Source organism: Amblyomma mixtum, chromosome 7 (genome assembly GCF_055824585.1).
Source record: "Amblyomma mixtum isolate Tamu chromosome 7, ASM5582458v1, whole genome shotgun sequence".
Classification (NCBI taxonomy): domain Eukaryota; kingdom Metazoa; phylum Arthropoda; class Arachnida; order Ixodida; family Ixodidae; genus Amblyomma; species Amblyomma mixtum.
Window position 1 is genome coordinate 89,328,694 of NC_143018.1, and position 20,595 is coordinate 89,349,288.

General features: G+C 47.2%; 1 protein-coding gene across 1 annotated transcript; it reads right to left on the reverse strand.

Annotated features, from left to right (window-relative positions):
* Positions 1 to 479: 479 nt before the first annotated feature.
* LOC149336782 (astacin-like metalloprotease toxin 5) lies at positions 480 to 20,192 on the reverse strand. The gene is made up of 6 exons (XM_089553141.1): positions 19,799 to 20,192; positions 10,829 to 10,902; positions 9,143 to 9,215; positions 6,147 to 6,261; positions 4,253 to 4,428; positions 480 to 785 (listed from the first exon to the last, which is right to left on the reverse strand). Exons 1-6 carry the CDS (start codon positions 19,905 to 19,907, stop codon positions 559 to 561), a joined length of 774 nt encoding a protein of 257 aa, XP_089409267.1. The 5' UTR covers positions 19,908 to 20,192; the 3' UTR covers positions 480 to 558.
* Between the last annotated feature and the right edge of the window lie 403 nt (positions 20,193 to 20,595).

A 20,595-nucleotide genomic window follows, 5' to 3' on the forward strand; every position in this document is an offset into this window, starting at 1 on the left:
TGAGAGTTAACAAAGTGTACAAGCCACGGAAAGCCTGGTGCGGTGGTGTACTGCTTGATGTAGCGCGGTTGAGCGCTTCCAGGTATCGTCCCGCTATACCTTACACGCCTCTCCAGACTGGGAGCTTCCATCTCGTGGCCAAAAGTCACCTAACTGCATAGTGCTGTTCAACATCATTACCCGCTTAAGTAGCACAGTTACTTGGTTAAGCAGGTTTCTCCGCTGCCTGTAAGGACACTTGTAAGGGCGCACTTGTCCAACCATGTCACAACAGCGATTTGAGATCAAAGCTGAGGAAAAAAAAAATTCAGAACTTTTTTTTTTTGTGGACGGGGGGTGGAGGGGGGTATACTGGAGAATAAGGCAGAGAAAAAGTGACGAAGTCGAATGCGCTCAATGTAGCCTTATTTCAGAAAATTCACTGTTCCTTTGTAGTTGCAATTGTTTTACCGATCACAGAACCGTCAAGAACTCATGGCTCCTGGAAGTTTCCTTGTATTGGTACCCATTAAGCGGTTTATAATAAAGAGCGCTGAAGCGAAACTAATGTATCAGACGTCATCGTTTGCACTTGTAGAGCACGTTAATCCGGTGGGCGTCGCTGTCACTGAGTCCCGGCTTGTCGTACACCTCCGTAAGCATGCTGCCGTCGTTGCCCAACATGGTGACCAGGCCCGGCGCATTGGCGAACGCGTGAGAACCGTACAGCATGACGGAGTGCTTGTCGAAGGGGGAGATCAGCCGGTTCTGCCACGGTTCCAGCTTGTCAAACTGCTTCCTGCTTTCTGCGCCCAAGAAAACATTGGAGTCTGATGAATGGCGGCGAAAACAAATGGTTAAAATGGAATGAAAATCTTCGGGCCCAGCTACTGAGCCTCAGAGGCACACTGTGGATGAAGTGAAGTTGGCTTCCGATACACTAGGGCAGGGGTTCTCAAACTGGGTTCCGCGGAACACAGGGGTTCCGCGGGCTGTCTTCTTGTGTTCCGCAAGAACCCTCACCGGCCCTGACCCGGCAGCTGATATGAGACTGGCTCTGAGTGCTACTGAGCCACGCTTTGACTTGCTATTAAAAGGGAAGCAGTACCACCCATCACACATCCCATTAGTTTTTGTATTAATCTGTGCAATAAACATTTAACCTCTGCAACTTTCCCTTTGCAAAAATGCACTCGACAACATTGCTGGTAAGTGAAAGCTGGGGGGGGGGGGGGGTTCCCTGGAACTTATTGAAGGCTCTTGGGGTTCCTCCAAGCAAAAAAGTTAGAACCCCTGCACTAGGGCATTCTGACGACAAAGAGGTCACTCTCACCAAAAATTGATCTCTTAAAAGCTAGAAAATAAAAAAAAATTGCGAGGACACTTTGGCAACTAGAGCGTTGAGAGGCAAAAGCCGAGGACACTATGCCGTGACGACTTCCGGTGGATGTGACGTAACACCGTTCCTGTGGCTATATCAATAAACAAATAATACATCTTTCGGGGATCTTAAGTGTAATTACGCTTAATTACACATTTTTTCATCTTGTTTGACACAAATCTGACGTTTTCCCGACCATTCTGTGACAATTTTCACTATGCCATGACGACTTCCGGTGGATGTGACGTCACATTGTTCCCGAGGCTATATCGACGTCCGCGCTATTTCGACGCAATTTCGTCATTTTGCCTATAATTAATTAACTAAATACTCTACAGTCATCACACTTGGCTTCTAGGTTCACTGTTTCCTTCTCTATCTGAAGCAGCCATTGGTTTCCGTGTATCTCTTTCAGTTCCCGAGTTAAACGCGTGTGACACGCTTTGTTAATGGACGGGCAACAGTACGAGCCATTAGAGGCTTTCGTCTTAAAAAAATGGCTGGGATTCAACGTGGCTTGAACCTAGTTATGCGAGCCAGAGCACTGTTAAGCATGGTCTCCACTATCTAAAATCAAATCTCAGGGGTCAAGGTCAAAGGTCAAGGTCAATGGCCCAATGACCACAGTCATATGGTCACGTAGTCATAATACCATTGCTTGGGCCATACCACCACGCAATTAAGTTCGGTTTGACCTTGTGAGGCATTGAAGGTCATTGTCGATATGGTGCTCAATGTCTCAATTAAAAGGTCACCGTCAACGTGAAACTGAAGGTGAAAGGTCAAGTACCCAGTGGTCATAGCCATGATCGCATGTTCATACTGCCATAGCATGGGCCATACCAGTTCGGTTCAGTTAAGTTCGGTTTGACCTTGTGAAGCATTCAAGGTCATTGTTTTATCCACATTGAAATCTGAAGCTGTAAATTGAGTAGAGAGTACAGGTATCGCCATAATGGGCAGATTCTTCAAGTAAACTGCATGCATCGGCCCCAAGAAATTCATGGCGATTCCAGAAACTCTGTTAAACCACCGTGCACTTCAAAACGGCGTCAACCGGTTCTTATCAGTGTGGACGTCACTAGCTTAAACCGTGTGGAAGGAAAATTTTTCGAATTAAACTTTTTCAGACATAAATGTTATTGTTCTTGTTTTTTCCACCAAAGAAACGTTCACCTACCCAGGAAGAGCCGAGGAATCAATTTTTACTGAGAACAATAATTGCATGGAATTGTCCGCAGAATCGTTTCAATTTATTTGTCATGAAATAAACTACGAAATAAGTCATAAAAACAAGCGCCTACGGGAAATGCACCATAAGATCAACATGTCAGGAATCTGCTTCTAAACGGGAAGGGGATGGCTACAAGGCTCTAGGAACGCCTCTTGGTGCCTTTCATAGACCGCAAGAAGCGTTTGCGGGACGCGGGTGCACGGAAGAAAAATTTTTTTGTTTCTGGCAAAGTCCTGCGATTTGATCTTCTTAAGTGTGCGCAGGTATGAGGAGACTTGCACGCTCCGTAAGCTGGTATCAACAATAGGCGACTTGCAACCGAGGCATCACTACAGTAAATTTGTTCCCTCGCACAAACATCTCGATCTCGCGAAATTTCGTTGTCGCCAGCTGGTGTTCTTTCAGAACGACTCGCAGTGCGAGTCGAAAGGAATGACTAAGGACGCTTGTTATGACATTATAATTGGACTAATAACTTGACTGGATTCTATCGTGAGAGTATAGACACCATATAATGAGAAAGCAACTTATCGTGGTCTATTTAGGCATGACTCTTCACTACGAAAGATGCATTAAATGAGAAGTAAATGGCGTTACACGCAAAACACAGAAAGTGCGTTTTGTGATGAAACGGAATTCATTGATTTTTAATTGACTGCATCTTTAATAATCATCCGTATGTTTGTGCCTTTTGCCCTGCTTTCTTCCATTCTTAAAGCACCGAATAGCAGGCGGCCGCATACGGATCGACATGCTTCCTATTTCCTCTTAATCGACTCTATCGTGAAATATACCAGCTTTTTTTTCTCAATTTATAGTGCTTAAAAAATAAAACGCTTCCACAATCCCTAGTTTGATAATCATAGAAATCATGGTATTTTAATAATGCAGCTTTCAACCATTTAAACAGTTGGTAAGAAATTTTATAAATGCTGGTAAAATTTATTCATCCACGTGTTTTCTTGCAAAACAAACGAATTTGCTTTCTTGCGGTCTGGACATGACTATTTAGGCGCAAAAAATATGTTTTGAACCGAAATAATAAATTGTGCCTGAAAGGTACGCAGATATCCCAGTCGCAACCAACGAGCGGAAAGGACATCGGCATGGCATGTAATGCGATGAGGTAACGGATAGTCAGTTAGGGTGAAGGAGTGAATTCCAAGCTACGGCAAGCGCAGCGGGGAGGGGGGGGGGGGGTGGGGTGATGGGATGAGGGGTGTTAGTCATGTGCGCGATGTGGACGGGAAGCCAGTGGGGTAACGTGGGTGCCGCCGGCGCACGACTCCGTTAACTGGAGGGCAATGGGACAGGTCTTCGTCCTGCGGTGGGCGTAGTCGGACTGATGATGACAATGATGTTCTTGAGAGAGCTAGCAGGAGATCTGCTGCCTTTCTTTGGAAGAGTCACATATGCTGTACGCTTTGACTTCGCTCGTTAGTATTTGCAGGTTACAGACGTAGTAAGCAAATATGTTCTGCTGTGCGTATGATGCGAGACAAGAAGTGGTCTTGCCGCCTGTGCTAGGGTGGGACAGAAAAGAGATACACTTGTGGGGACCGGGTAGAAAAAGTTGACGAGTACCGCTGTCACTTCTGCAATTGAGATAATGGCGAAAGACCTGGTAGCTTATGCATCCAGCGAAATGCGGGCCGTACCTTCCTTGGCGTTTTGAGTGAATACTTGGATGTAGTTGTCCCTGTCGGAGCGCGAGTGCTCGTGGTAGAAGCCGACGGCGTGCAGAAGTTCGTGCACCATGGTCCCCTTGTAGATGCAACCGTGGCCCAGGGAGACCGGCTGTGGGCCCCCCTGGTGGCCGATGGCCGAGTAGCATCTGCGAACGGAGTGAGCAGCAGCGCATTCTCAACTTTATTTATTTATACAAAATACCCCTAAGGGCCCTCAGTTCGAGGGTATTACATAAGGGGGGGGGGAGGTACAGGCATGTAATCAAAAGTAAACAAATAAACCACAACTTCAAGAGACTACTACAAAACAGCATATGAGTCATTGCAAGAAAAATACAAAAACATAAAATTAAACATTGAAGCGTAAAAGGGAAGAACAAAAACATGAACAGAGCAGCAGACAGTAACGTTAACACAAGTTATGCAATGTCTCAGAAACAACGGCATGAAAATAAAACTAGAATAATCGATAAGAGAAATACAACACAGAAACCTAATATACTAGTAAGTTAAAAATGCACCCAAGAAATGTAAGCAGAGGTCGTGGCATCCAATAGGTTATAAAATTTATCCGCATCAGTAACGGTAGCAACATGTGAAGGCAGCATGTTCGGCATGAATATGCGGTCTTTACTGTACTATTGCTTCGTAGCATTCAGAACATCTAGTTTTTTGAAACGCATAAATATTTGCTGTAGGTTAGCATAAGCGACAAGAACAACAGTATCCAAACCCACGTGTTTAATTTTTGCACACACTGTAAAAAACGCTTCAAGAAATTGGTCTCAGTGCAGGCATCTATCAGTGCCTACCGGAATGTATGTGATTACAAAGTTAGAAAAAGGGCCATTCCACGTGTCCACTTTTGAGATGCCACGATTCTGCTGTGTGACACATGCAAGAGGTGCTACTGCCCATGTCCCGTTCTCTTGTCTTGTGTGTGGTTTTTGGCGCCATAACTTTACAATGAATTACCAACTAGCCCAGCAAGAAGTTCTCTTAGCACAGGTAATCTGCCCAATATTGGAAATGAATGGTTTCACTATGGCATTTCGTAGGACCAGCCATTGCCAGCACATCTCCAATTACCGATTACCTGTGATGCTGGGGTGTAGCATAAATCCCCATACTACCTTTATCACTTCGCTCTTTCCTTCTCTTCCTTCTGCGCGCAGATGGTTTGCATCAGTACCATAATGACCATCATGTTGAAAGTTAGAAGCGTGGCGAAAGATTGCGGCTTTGTATAATGATAATATCGCACCCTGGTCTGACGTGCTCTGTGAATAGCTGTGCCTGGATCACCATCATGGCGCCAGCCCTCATAAAAATGGTCTATAGACAGTCCATGGACTTCTTACAGGCTCTACTGCCCTCCTATGGATATTTCTTTTGGTCTATTCATAGTCTATAGACTCTCTATAGAAAAAAAGTCTATTAAAAGTGTATGGTCATAAATCTATAGATTGTCTACAGACTATGTATAGCGTTTGTATTGCCTATAGACTGTTCTCTAGGATATGCCTATAGAGAGGCTATAGACTTTATAGACAGAAGTCTAGGGACACTGACTGTTCTCTAGGATTTGTCTATAGAGATTCTATAGCCTTTATAGACAGAAGTCTATGGACAGTCTATAGACCGTCTAAAAATTTCTATGGGAGGGACGTTGCGTGCAAAGCACTTATTCGTTTCCCTCCAAAAACCTGAGCAGCGAAAGTGTCGATTGACAATGAACACGTGCACATGCCATATTGATGTCACAAGCAGTACTCGGTAAGCTTAAGAGGACGGCACGCAAGCCCCGGCTACGTCAGCCGCTAAGCGTTGAAGGCTCCGGTCCGTGAGTACCAACGCAGTTTACCCGGATCCTCGGAAGATGGTGACGTAGTTCCGCTGCGTGGTACGCATCACGAAACGCAAGCAGCTCTTGGCTTCTATCTCGGCCATTGCTTCCCGGAGTAGAGCGGTGTACTGGCCTGCGAAAGAGTGTTGTTGGATGAACATTCACCACTCGCGTAGAAGGTGGTTGCTACATGCGACGACATTTCACAAATACGCCGCAATGGTGTCTCCGAAACGACCCGAAAATTTCGGCATGTTTTTTAACCCGAGTTACAGTTACCGAGGGATTATTTGTCCTTCTTTATATGGGTATATTTACGCTGAGTATTTTCGGCTGTTAAAAAAAATTCAGGGGGCACTTCGTTGACCTAAAGTGCGGGGAGGCAAAAGCCTTTACCGCGGTGTTGCTGCTTGTGCCACTGATGTGTGGTGAAGATGTTAATTAAGCACACAATTGTTTGTGAATCTTAAATGCTGAAGACACTGGAGGGCGTTTGGGAGGCATCCGTTTGATTCGACGCTTTTCTGCAAACTCTCTCCAGTGTCCTAGACAAGGAGAACTGTATATGCGTTGGCAGGAAGTAGCGTAGCAATTAGCACGCTCAGCTGCGGAATGGAAGGATGGTGGTTCGAATTCCATCGTACACAATGTTTCTTTTTTTTTTTCTGGTCTGACTAGAAAAAGCGTGACACCTCTGCTGGCAACCTTCTGCTGACAAACTTCTGTCGACAACGATGAGGCATTAAAGGCTTTCGCCTTAATATGGATCGCACTGCTCCCTGCTTCCTTCAGTTCGTCCAGATCAGAAGTCCAGATCAGAGGCTTTCACTATGAACTCCAAGCTCCTGTCACGTGGTATGTGTGCATTACTGATGTCCAGTGCTATCTCCGCCACCACTTACTTGTACGGCACGCACCTCCTCTATGCCTTACTCCGTTCACCCCTGAATTCTTCAAATCACGTCACCTCTCAGTGACTGGCTGAAGACGTTATGCCTCCTATATAGGCATATGCCCTCTAACTGGCTGAAGAATATGCTCTCAAGTAACCTGCACTATTGTGCACATCATGATTTAACTCCTTAGTCTTCCGCGCTCTGTGGCTGAACTAATTTTCTGTGGCTGCAAGTAATTTTCGTATTGGACCGGCCACTAGCTTTGTAGCAATCGGTCCAAACAGTGCTTGTGTATATCACCTGTTCTCGTAAGAAAGCTTCCATTAAAAAAAAACAAACAAACATAGTGCCGATGTTATCCTGACTGCAGGGTTGCAGGCTGGAAAAATGGCGTTGCTGGCGACCGGCTTGACCAACTCAGTGCACTACTGTACATCGAACTGGTATTTGATTTGCCAGAGGTCACTGCAGGTCAAGAAATACACCAAACACTTGCTTAACAGCGGCAGAAGTAAATGCCCTCGGGCCAATCAAATGAACACTTTCATCACTCCATCGCTTCTGTACATATACAATTGTCGCTTCGATTTCTCCTGCCCTAATTGCACTGCTTCAGACGAGATTTGAAAGACATCCTTTTCTCTGTGTTCAAAAGGCCCTTAAGTGATAAAATGCAGGTAGCTAGCTATAGATGCTCTATCGAAGCTGCCGAATCTGAGCTTCACTATTGAGCCCATGGAGGTGGTGTGTTGGAACATAAAGGTCGCGAGGCTTATTGGTGTGTCGAAGGCAGAACTCGTAGATTAGCTATTGCCCACTCGTTAATGAGACGGTACGGTATTGCGCTGTAGGCCTGCATCCCTCCGCCATAGTCTTGCACTGCACTCTCTCATGTGAAAGTGAGTGCAATATTTCCTCTACCACCCGCATGTTTGCTGACGATTGTGCAATTTACCGTCCAATCTCTAACTGTACTGACGTTGATATTCTTCAACAAGATCTTAACTGAATCGAAACTTGGTGCAAACAATGGTTAATGTTTCTTAATATTGACAAAACATGTCTGATATCGTTCCGTCGTCGTAAGATGCACAGACCTTCGAAATACGTTGTTTTTGGTTCGGAAGTGTCGTCCATTTCTTTCTGTGGGTATTACTGTAACGCAAAAGCTAACATCATCATCTCATATCATGAACATCGTTAACGAGGCAAATCGTATTCTCGGTTTTATACGTCGAAATCTACGATTTGCCGCTGCATGAACCAAATCTTTGGCATACCTAACTTTTGTCCGCCCTAAACTAGAATACGCTTCTGCAATATGGGATCCTCACCAGTCTAACCTCTCTTTAACCTTAGAAAAAATACGAAAGCGTGCTTTCCGCTTTATTTATTCTTATTGTTCATACTAAGCGTACTTTCTGCTTTATTTATTCTTATTATTCAGACTACGCTAGTGTGTCTGCTTTAAATCTGAAGCGAACTTACCCAGTCTTGAAACGCGACGGGAGATTTCTCGATTGTGCCTTTTTCATATGTTTTACCATTGATGTCCAGCATAATCAGTCATGCCAGCTGCTTATCGCCTCCTCAGCTGTATTAGTCAACATAAGACAGTCTACGCCTCCACCGCAGGAACTACCGCTCATTCTCGATCTTTTTTTTTGTCGTGACGTCATCCCGGGGCTGGAATGATCTACCACAGTACTCCGTGCATCATATCAATGCCATCCATTTTAAGAACGCTGTTAAGACCATTGTTGTTTAACTTCCACGCTCATGCCTCATGTGATGCCCCATAACTGGGGCCTTTAAGGCATCAAATAATAAAAAAAGAAAGTAGCTTAGTCCCTCGCACATCGACTAGCACATGTGTTCATGGTAGCAGCTGCGCAACTGTGAGGCAAAATTTTTATCATATTTTTCAATTTTTCTCTGCCGTTTCATGTGAGAACTGCCAAGTTGCGGTCATAAAGCATCGACAGCAAAGCACGGCTATCACGTCTCAGAAGTGAATGCTACTCATGAACTAGAATAAATGTCTTACTGCGTCATGTGAGACAGCCAGTACTTTGCCCGGTCTTAGCACAGCGCAGTCGCGTGAAGTGCTTCACTCACCAAGGCTGGATTCGACGACGAAAGGTACGATTCCACCAGGCCACAGCAGAAACCTCTGTGTCACAACAGTGCGCTGGGAACAAGAAAAATAGCGTCGCGAATACATGCAGTACGTCTTAAAAGTTTGCAGGCCGTATTGCTAAAGCCTCTACAACGGCGCCTAAGCCGTGTGACGAGGCTCTTGCGATGCCCCTGGCGCCCTGAGCAATTCAGGCAGTGATGTGAATAGTTCTTGCAGTCTAAAGCCTTTTAGCGTGCCTAGGACGTAAGCTAGTCCGGCGTTGAATCCTGGGGCCGTATTGTGTAAGGATCCATCACCCATTTTCCTTCCCATTTGGCGTGACGTCAGCGTGACGGCAGCATCATACGAAAGTGGCAAGCGGTCAGCCAGAGACCAATCACAGACGTGCGGCCTATCACGCCGCACGCTCCGGTCCACCACTGACTGCGATTTTAGCCGATGTTGGGATCCGGTCGCCAACCAGACAGTGCTCTGGTCGCTTCCCACGGGACGCTTGAAAGCCGCTCCAAAGTCATCTAAAAGCGGTGACCAAGGCTAGAGGACCCAGTGAAACCGTAATGAAAAACGGACAATGGGTCCTCGTAGAATGCGACTTCTAGACGCTGTCTTCGTTGCCGTGCAAAAGTAGAATACGCGCATGCTTTGGTATTCTTGGTGCCTTCGCAGTCTTATAGGCACAGGCATCAAGAGCTATTTTCAGTCGCCATGTCCTAGAGTTAAGTCTATGGTCCGCTGCCCGTAGGCCACCGCATGCACATTTACCTTTGGCTTACTGTACATAAGCATCAGCGTGCGATGCAAGAGGGTTAATAATTTAGTTACCATTACATAATCAAGGAACACAGCTTGCATTGCGCATGCCCCGTTCAGGTAGTTAACGTCTGTGCGGTCTTAAAAGAGCTACTGTTCGTCGGGAAGCACAGCATGCTTTTATTGCTAAGAAAATGGGATTTGTAATAGGAACCTGCTTTTCCACGCTGCTCGAATCAAACCAGAAACACGAAGACCGAAAAGGACTCCATGATCATCTTCTGGAAGAGATTGGCGCTTTAACCTTGCCTCAGAGACCCGCATGAAAAATGGTGTAGACGTCATCGCAGCTTGGTTGTGCATATCGTGGTATTTCCTACATGTTAATAAAGCGCCTTTTAAAGGGCAAGCAACCTCCTTGCCATATATACATATTTGCTTGCAGGTAAGGTTGCACAATCTTCGTTATCTTCAAGTGTTCTGAAAGAAGCGTTGAAAGTATTGAAGTGAAATTATTTTTCTATCATCCTTGGCAACTTTGCTGCATACCAGGATGCATCTATGTATCCTGGTATAGCCTGATCAGGCTATTGTTTTGTAGATAACGTCGTTACCAGAGCTTAAAAATGAATTCACTGAAATGAAGTACCGCCATCTCAGGCAGCTTAATGGCGCTTTGTTGGTTACTAATTGGTACTTTGTATTTGACTATGAAGTAAGCGACAACATAGGGATTTTTTAAAGCAAACTTGCTTTCACAGCAGCGCGAGACCGAACGTTTGTTTGGCTACTTCACGACCATTAACGATAACGACATACAGGCCTAGTGGAGAGCCAACAACACCGCGACAGCTCTCGCTGGGACTAAGTAGGTCAAAGAAAGCGTTTTGCTGGGTAAAAAAAGCTCAGCTTACGTCATCGGAGTCATTTCTGGGCGGCAGGAAGATGTCTCCTTCGAAAAGCCCTGCTGACTCCAAGGCCTGGTTGCCTGCGCAGACACGAGAGAGAAAGGCAGTCGGGCAACATGACCGGCCATAATCTTCTTCAGCCTAGCTACGTTCACTATAGGACCAAAAGTTCTCCCATATCTCTTCAAACCAACCCGGACCTGTTGCCAGCTGCGGCCAACTTTTTCCTGCAAACTTCTTAATGGCCTCCATCCACCCGACCTTCTGCCATCATTTCCCGCCTTTGCAGCTTCATGGAATCCATTCCTTTACGCGCCCAGTGCTACAACCTGGTATTCAACAATAGTAAAGCACTCGACAATATTCAAAACTAACCACATTTTTCGGTAGTTGGAAGTGGCTTCTTGAACGTATTTCACGTAAAGGTGCGCGGAGCCTGCTGAAGTTCCTAAGTTGGAATAGGCTCCGCGACTATGTATAACATATTATCAGGGACAACTTATGCCTTGTGGTAAATGCTCGAATTTAAAAACAAAAAAAGAAGGTTTACAAAACGACTTGAAGTATGCACCGAGAAATAGAACCGCATAAAAGGGCAGGGTAAGTTAATCCCGTTCGCGCATGTTCGCCTCAGACGTTTTCTTCTTTATTGGTTTTAAGCTATTACAGAGCGAAAATATTGATTGTCGTTTACACAAATGGTAATGCTGAAAAACAGCGCAAGCTAATAGGATGTAATAACGATATTTAGAATAGAGGACTCAAACTTAGCTTCTCCCAATTCGCGCGGCTTATGGTGGTGATGCCGGGGCTCGCGAGAGCCTTAGAATAGGGGGCCGGCAGCGATGACCGCATCTGCATAGGGGCAGAGTCATTTTGGCGGTAAAGTTAAACGCTAAGTTGAAAATAGGTGAAGTATAATTTTGTTTAAACTTTCATTATCACAGCATAAATAAAACCCGGTAACAAATAATAAAGGCAACGTATTATGTCATATATATATATATATATATATAAACTGCACCGCACGCCGCCCTCTCAATTCCTCCTGCACAGCCATCGAACATGTTAACCGTTGACATTGAAGGCACTGTAGCAGAAGCATTGATCGATACGGGCGCCGCCATTTCTGTAATTAGTTCTGATTTATGTTCTCGTCTTCGAAAGGTGCGCACCCCTTACTGTGGTCCTTCTCTCCGTGCTGCCAATGATGAATCAATGCGTCCTTCCGGATTGTGTACGGCACGAGTCACTATCGACGGCATCCTGCACTACATAGTATTTGCTGTGCTTCCCTCCTGTGCTTATCCCCTCATCCTCGGCTGGGACTTCCTCCACTCTGCGCAAGCTGTAATTACCTGCTGTCCCCCTACTCTACAGGCTTCTGCATCCGACCTTTCAGCCGTTTCTGTCCTGCCTTCTCATCATCTGGTTACCACCGCTGATCATGTACTTTACCCCGGCTGCGAAGATGTCCTCTCTGTTGCTTCTGCCCACGTCAACGCTGGGGACGTTTTCGTCACACCAAGCCCCCGTCTTCTCTCAAGCGGCATCTTTCTCGTCGCGTCCCTGCTCCGCTTCACCAATGGGTCTTCACTACTGACTGCCTTCAACACTACGCCGGAACCCATTCTTCTGCGTCAAGGCACAGCCATCGCTTCTGTGGATACCACTCAACCTGTGGCCGTTCTTTCCTCTGCCCCATCGAGCTTCGCTCTTTCGACCCCTGCCTCTGCATCTATTTCAGCTGCTATCAGCCCCGGTCTCACCCCGACTCAAAAAGATGAATTGCTTGCCGTCTTGACCAAGCATGCCGCTTCCTTCGATACCCAGGCAACAACCTTGAGCCAAACCACCGCAGCTAAGCATCGCATCTACACAGATGGTTCGGGCATCATTCGCCGTCGCCCGTATCGTGTGTCTTCTAGTGAGCGCAAGGTTATTCAAGATAACGTAGCCGACATGCTCAAGCGCCACATCATACGCCCTTCTTCGAGTCCTTGGTCTTCGCCTGTTGTGCTGGTTCAAAAGAAGGATGGCTCAGTACGCTTTTGTGTTGACTATCGCTCCCTTAACAAGATCACTAGAAAAGATGTTTATCCGCTGCCTCGGATTGATGACGCCCTCGACTGTCTCCAAGGTGCACAATTTTTGTCTAGTCTCGACCTAAGATCCGGATACTGGCAAATACCAATGCATGAGGCCGACAAGGAAAAAACTGCTTTCGCCACTCCCGACGGATTATACGAATTCAACGTTATGCCGTTCGGCCTATGCAATGCTCCGGCCACGTTCGAGCGCATGATCGACACCGTTCTCCGAGGCCTGAAGTGGAAAACGTGCCTATGCTACCTCGACGACATAGTCATTTTTTCTTCGACTTTTTCTGGACACCTTGTTTGTCTCGATGAAGTATTAAGCGCACTTTCTGAGGCCGGCCTACAGTTAAACACCAAGAAATGTTGCTTTGCTTCCACTTCTATCAAGGTACTCGGTCACGTCGTTAGCCAGAAGGGTGTAAAGCCTGATCCCGACAAAGTGGCTGCAGTTTTGCATTTTCCTCGCCCATCGCGCGTCAAAGACCTGCGCAGTTTTCTGGGGCTAGCGTCATACTTCCGGCGCTTCATACGCAACTTTGCCTCTATTGCGGCCCCTTTGCATAAGCTCCTCTGCGCTGACCAGCCGTTTGTTAGGTCTGAGACCTGTGAGGTCGCTTTTACTACCTTAAAGAAGGCTCTCACATCTGATCCGATACTGGCACATTTCGACGACAATGCTCCAACGATTTTACACACGGACGCCAGTGGACACGGCATTGGTGCAGTTCTTCTGCAGCGGCAGCACTCTTCGTGCGAGCAAGTCATCGCCTACGCCAGTCGTACACTGACTGCAGCGGAGCAGAACTACACGATAACTGAGCAAGAGTGCCTCGCTGTTGTCTGGGCCATTCAGAAATTTCGCCCTTATTTGTACGGCCGCCAGTTCACAGTTGTCACTGACCATCATGCCCTGTGCTGGTTGTCCTCGCAGAAAAACTTGTCTGGCCGCCTCGGCCGCTGGATTCTCCGTCTCCAGGAATATGACTTTACCGTCACCTATAAATCGGGCAAGAAACACCAGGACGCCGATGCGCTATCTCGTTGTCCCCTCGCCCAAACCCAACCTCCGCATCCGCAACCCGTGTCCTCCGCATCCTCAAACTGCCAAACTACCCCTTCGACGGCTATTTCAACCTTGACCGCCGCACCCATTGACTTGATGCCAGCTCCCAGTCTTGGCGATCTCGCCTCAGCGCAGCGGGCCGACCCTTACTGCCGGACTCTTATCGACCGTCTGAGCGGTGCTACGCGGCCACCGAATGCCCGCCTACGTCGCCAACTTAACTCTTTCAAGCTAGTCGACAACATCCTTCTTTGGCACAATTACAGCCCCTTCGGTGACTCATGGGTGCCTGTCGTACCCCGTTCTCTTCGCCGAGAAGTTTTGCAGGCCTTTCATGATGACCTCCCGGCTGGCCACTTAGGCTTTCAGAAAACTTATGACCGCATCAAGCGCCGTTTCTTTTGGCCTGGCCTCTCAACCGCTGTTGGAAAATATATTGCGTCTTGCATCTCTTGCCAACGTCGTAAACGGAGCACGTCTGCCCCTGCGGGCCTTCTACAGCCTCTCCCCTGTCCTTTCTCCCCTTTTGAAGTCGTTGGGATTGACCTCTACGGTCCCTTACCATTAACACCAACGGGCAACCGTTGGATCGTCACAGCCATCGACCACTTAACTAGATACGCTGAAACGGCCCCTGTTCCTTCCGGCTCTGCTTCAGAGATCGCCCACTTCTTCCTGAACGCCATCCTTCTGCGCCATGGAGCTCCTCGTGTCCTTATTAGTGACCGCGGCAAGTCCTTCCTCTCCAGCATCCTTGCCGAAGTTCTTCACGCCTCCAGAACCGTGCACAAAACCTCTTCAGCTTATCACCCTCAGACCAATGGGCTGACAGAGCGCTTTCATCGCACGCTGTCCGATATGCTAGCCACCTACATCCAGCCCGACCACACCAACTGGGACACCATGCTTCCCTTCGTTACCTTTTCATACAATAGTGCCTTGCAAAGAACCACCAACTTCTCCCCATTCTTCCTTGTGTATGGACGTCAACCTACCTTCACCCTCGAAGCGTCTTTCTTCTCCGCCCCCTCAACCTCTTCCAGACTCTCTCACGAACAGTTTACTTCTCGTCTTACCTACTGCCGTGCCATTGCCCGCCTGAATACCGACGCCTCCCAAGCCTCCCGTAAAAACACCTATGATCTCTCCCACCGTGCCATATTTTTTCACCCTGGTGATGAGGTACTGCTGTGGACTCCAGTGCGTACCCCGGGATTGTGTGAAAAATTTTTGAGCCGTTATATTGGTCCGTATACTGTACTCGAACAAACGTCCCCGGTGAACTATCGCGTTGCCCCTGTTCATCCTGTTAATGATCGTCGTTGCCGAGGTGCCGAGATTGTTCATGTCTCCCGCCTCAAACCCTTTGCCCGTCGCCCTACTGTGCTCAAATCTGCGCCCGGGCCGGTCGCTTTCGTACGCGAGGGGAGAAAGTGTAAGCACAACATGCGACCTTCGTCTTCATCTGTACATATCCATCATCATCGATCATCTTCTTCTTCGAAGGGTTGGTCGCCATACTTGCGGGTGCCATTAAAGCTCGCTCCATCCTGCGCTCTGTCTCCTGCCTCACAATATATATATATGAGAGAGAGAAGCCAACAGCCACAGAAACCAAGGGACAGAGGGGATTTTTAATTTATTTATTTTGTGTTGATATTTATTGGGGTGGGTTGATCAATTTAGAATATTACTGAATATGTTATCGCTTGAAGTTAATTCATTAGAAAAGCAGAAGAAAAAACAACCACATGCCGCCGGATGCATCCCAACCCACGACCTCTGAATTACGCGTCCGGTGCTTTACCGCTGAGCTACGGCGACGGCTGTTTGATCTTCTGCTTACAGGTGATCACAAAATGAACAAGGAAGGGGGGACCTGTCTTCGTCTGGGCAAAGCGTTCATCATTGGCAGGGATTAAATAGGGCCTTTGCTCCGAGGAGGAAGGCCCCGGGTGGGGGAAGGAAAGTGGTGTGAGAGGGGGGATGCCTGTCAGGAAGGGGAGGGAGGTGAATCTTGATTCGTTAAGCTGCTATAGTGGAAAAACTTATATCCGGGGGGTGAGTAATGAACAAAGGCTTTGAAGCCCAAATACAGTTTGTGAAAAGGTTCTCTGAAAGGGGCCCGGGATAAAGTTGCGATATGCCTAGGATGTTAAAGAACGCTGCTTCACGAAGCCTTTGTTCATTACATGTTTATAATGCTCAATATATATATATATATATATTAGGCATTATAAACATGTTTGAACATAACGCGCTTTCTGACGTATATCTCCATGGCAACCAAAGTTTACTCGCAAAGCCTAGCAGCTGTGCCAACCCTCAAGCAATCTTAAAAATCGCGAGAATATAGTGGCGCGGACGCCTTGAGACAAATCAAAAGCTTCGTACGCCAGTGAGTTGCCGCGAACGTAGTATACAGGAAACCGGCAATGGCGAATTGGTGGTGAGGGTAACGGCCTCTGCTTTGAAGGACTCTGTCATGGTGTCAGACTCTATCTGGCGTTAGGGGCCCATTTTATCTCGCCGGTGTTCGATTAGTTTCGCCAGCTGACCCAAAGACATCCGGACGGGGTACGTGTTTGAATTCTACGCATGCACACTCGGACTCCGCTTTTCCCCTATTCGCCAAAGCAATACGGTAACCGCCCGTATTCTAAAACTCCGCAATGCTTACGAAAGCCTGCACGGTGTCCCGGCGGTTCCCATCTCAGGGTTAAGTTTGCAGGAGCTGGCGCAGTAAGTATTAATTGGAGGGAAATGTTATTGTTGTTGTTTACCTCAGTAAACAAGTGAGTGGCCTTCGCATTCCAGGGCATGTTTAGGCTGATGATGATGACTAGCGATAGGCGCGCAGTATTCTACGGCGCTAAGGATTCTGCGAAGAGCTACGCAATATTTTTTTAATCTTGCCAGTGCTGTGCGATGTCAGTCTAAATTTCCGGAGCCCTTCACTACGGCGTCCCTCATAGCCTGAGTTGCTTAGGGACGTTAAACCCTAATAAACCAATAATCTTGCCAGCAGGGATAAAATTTATTGCTTTGACCTTATTTAGCAGTTGCCGTGGTAGCGGACTATTAAAGCGACCGCAAGGCCTGAAGGGTCTTTCTCACGAACTTCAGGCCGTAGGAAACCACATAAAAGATGATGTGGAACCTAATGTTTCTTGAATTCTGTCTCTTCCAGTCTTTAAACTCTATCTGCCCCCCCCCCCCCCTTCTGAGAAAAAGAAAAGCCCAAATACAGTTTTTGAAAAGGATCTCTCAAAAGGGGCTCGGGATAAAGTTGGGATATGCCTAGGATGTTAAAGGACGCCGCTTTACAAATAACCTCCAGCAAGAAACTTTTTAATATGTTTTGTGGAAGCTGAGTTATATGCAGTCAAAAATTGAATTTCCACGTCTTTCCACATTTTCCTCTCTTCTGGCATTTTTTAGCACGCTGAAACGTCGGTGCTCCTCATCTGGCCCCACCCAGTCGACCCCTCCGCCAGCCGCCGACGCGAAGGGAATTCCCCGGATTGGGGGGGGGGGGGTGTTAAGGGGAAGGAAGAGGAGCTTCCTGAGCCTCCGGGGTCGTCGCGCCCATGGTAGCTGCATGACTTCTCAAAGAGTTTAGCTGCGTGACTTCTGAAGGAGTTGGCACGCGAACCAATGATAACCCTGGCTGCTAACGTGACTTACACGACATCACATCATATGCCAAGTTTTGCGCGAGAGGAAGGCATCGCTAGTCACCGCGAGATGCGAAAGCGGGAATTTCTAAAAATAAATTTTAAATATTCAGCTCGCTTTTGAGGTCTCGTACGTGGCATTAATGCTCTGTGGCCTGTACTCTACATAATGGAAGCATTTAATAGCCAAGCTCACGCTTTTCAGGGACCTTCTAATGATTGGCTGTGTATAAAACTGTCTGCTGTAAGCAATTACAGTATTATTAGCCGCAAAATAAAACATTTAAATGAAAGATGGAGCTTGGTGTTCAGGTAAACAAAAAAAAAATACTCCAAAAAACCGGAATGTCCCAGAGAACCCAGCCTGACAATTCCTCTTTAGCCATAGTTTGTGCGTGGCAGTGATAATGTGGAACAAAGGTATCGCTGACCCTATCTTTGTTTCTCTTCTTAAATAGATACATGCCATTATTTGCAAAATATTACTCATTGAGTCGTTGCCCTGTTTTCGTAATTATCTCGCTTTATTTTGGTTCCATTTCTTTCTTTTCTGATGGTGATGATAACCTTTAATCCCAGAAGGGCAGCTCAGCCAAAGAGATCTATGGCACTAGCTGTTTCCGTCCACACATACCGGTAGAGGGCAGGGGTCAACGACTCACTTTCTATGCACCTAGCGGAGCTCAAGCCCGAAGAAGCTTGTATCTATTGAAAAACGGTGGGTACTCGGTGGCACTGGGGATCGAGTCCCTCACCTCTCCTACAAGGGGCATGTTTACCCTTTTGCTTTTGTATGAAATTCAACACGTGCATATGCTCAGTAAACCTTGAGTACACATTCATTAGCGACATGGAAAACACATATCACTGCCAGCAATACAAGAGCCAGTTACTCCGTCAAATTGATTTTTTTCCTTCTTTCCCAGCGTTTTATAAGACCGCAAATGATTGGCTTTATAACGCTTGACGTCCCAAAGCGACTCAGGCTATGATGGACGCCGTAGTGAAGGGCTCCGGACAATTTAGACCACCTGGGGTTCTTTAACATGCACTGAAATCGCACAGTACACGGGCCTCTGGCATTCCTTCACCATCGAAAGGCGACCGCCGCAGCTCGGATAGATCCAGCGTCGTTCGGGTCAGCAGCCGAACAACATAACCACTGAGCCACCGCGGCTGGATCACCGCAAATGAGTGGTTGGAGTTATTATTATTGTAGGAATGTCAACATTTTCCTGAAATTCGCAAACAGCAGAATTATTTGCCGTTGAAGAAAAATATTTTCTTCCTTTCGTGCGAGGGCTAGCAAGGACGGTCCTCGTCCGCGAACCACTGGTAACGAAAACTTCTGTGCACTTAGATTAACAAAACGCCTGTGATCACAGCATGAAAACAAAAGGCGCGCTGAGAATGATAACATGCGATCGGGGAGATATCGGGTTAGGCAAAAACGACGCATTCTGCATAGCGCGACGAATACCACTTAGATCCTCGACAAAGGGCGGTAACTTAACTAAATGTCAGGAGAAAGTAGCTAGTATTCAATTCGCAGTAGTGACGATGAGAATGCGAGCGTTCCTCATCATCCGATGAATATGGCCGCAAGTAGCTGCGCCAAAATGCACTTCAGAAACAGGGTGAAAAGAACCCCATCACCCACTTGCGTTGCACATCGCTCGTAGAGAAAGGCATTGTCTTTCTCGCTGTTGAGAGCCGGTGTGCATGAGATACTAACAACACAGCACTAGGCCTCTAGAGGACCCTGCGTCAGTGGTAGTCATTCTTGCCACGTGGGAGCAGAAGAGTAGGTATCGATGTCTCCTACCCTACGCTGAGTCAGAGATCCTTGTCTATAACGCTTGCGAAACTCGCCGCCGAACCCGCGCATCAAAATGTTGTGGTCTTTGGAGGTTAACAGACTGTCGTGCCACCTGCGGCATTCAAACAAACTGCTCAGGGCTGCATGAAGCAGGGGCTCAGAGCGTCACGACTAGATGTCGGCAACACCGATAGAAGGTGCTACCCTTTGTTAATCTCCACTAGGGGGCCCCGGTAAGTAACCGGGTTTTCAAACGGAATTTCACAACCGATATAATCAAAGAGCACTGGTCTTAGTACGTGATATACATGCTCATACCCGGATGCGGCCACTTCGCCACTCGTTGTGTCACGGGTGCTGTCAGCGCCGTCCGTAGAGAGGATGACAGCAACAACACTAGAACTCGCAGAGTCGGTGTGGAACGCATGCTCCCAAGCACACAGTCAACGCTGTAGTCACATATGAGTCGTCCGTCGGCGTGAGATTTCCAGTCGGGTTCCGTTGCTGCACACCGCACAATGAACTTCGAGCAGCGCGATTAGATAGATGCGAGTTTGCCGAGGCCAGCAAGTCCACGTATACTTCCTCGGATGTCTCTGCTACACGCGCCACATCACACTTGCTATGAACTTCAGTGGAGTGTGTGTCTATACGACCAGGTTTTTTTTTTATCTTGCGAGCGAAACTACCTCTTCCGCCGTCAGGTTTTTGTGGCTGGGACAATATTACAATGGGAGCCGGTGACGCGTGCTGCGAGAGATAAGCTTATCGATGTGGGCGGAAACCCAGGACTTGTCGTCACGAATCGGTATCGCAAGGGCAGGGATATGCTGCGTTGGTGGAATTGTATGAAGTGTCGTGAACGTTGACCTTATACTTCCTTTTTACTACGGAGTGAGATAAAAGTGATACTCGCGCGAAAAGTTTGCTTTCTGTGGTTTTCATGACAGGAGGCAACGGTCCAACAGTAAAAAAAAAAAAAAATATCCGGTGAAACGTAATGGCACTTCAAAAATACTTGTTATGGGCCTTATCGTGTTCGTGTCCAGAGAACTGCCTGTAGTTCTCTAATGCTGCAATCATTGCAACTACGCTCTTGTTTTGCCCCGCCGCGG

Bases quoted from the DNA above. Each gene is read 5' to 3' on its own strand.
- LOC149336782 (XM_089553141.1), bottom strand. From the start codon at position 19,907: ATGCGTTCCACACCGACTCTGCGAGTTCTAGTGTTGTTGCTGTCATCC. The intron at 10,903-19,798 runs GTATGAGCATGT...GTGTCTGCGCAG, and splicing joins GGCGAAGTGGCCGCATCCGG to GCAACCAGGCCTTGGAGTCA. The intron at 9,216-10,828 runs GTAAGCTGAGCT...TCTTGTTCCCAG, and splicing joins CCAGAAATGACTCCGATGAC to CGCACTGTTGTGACACAGAG.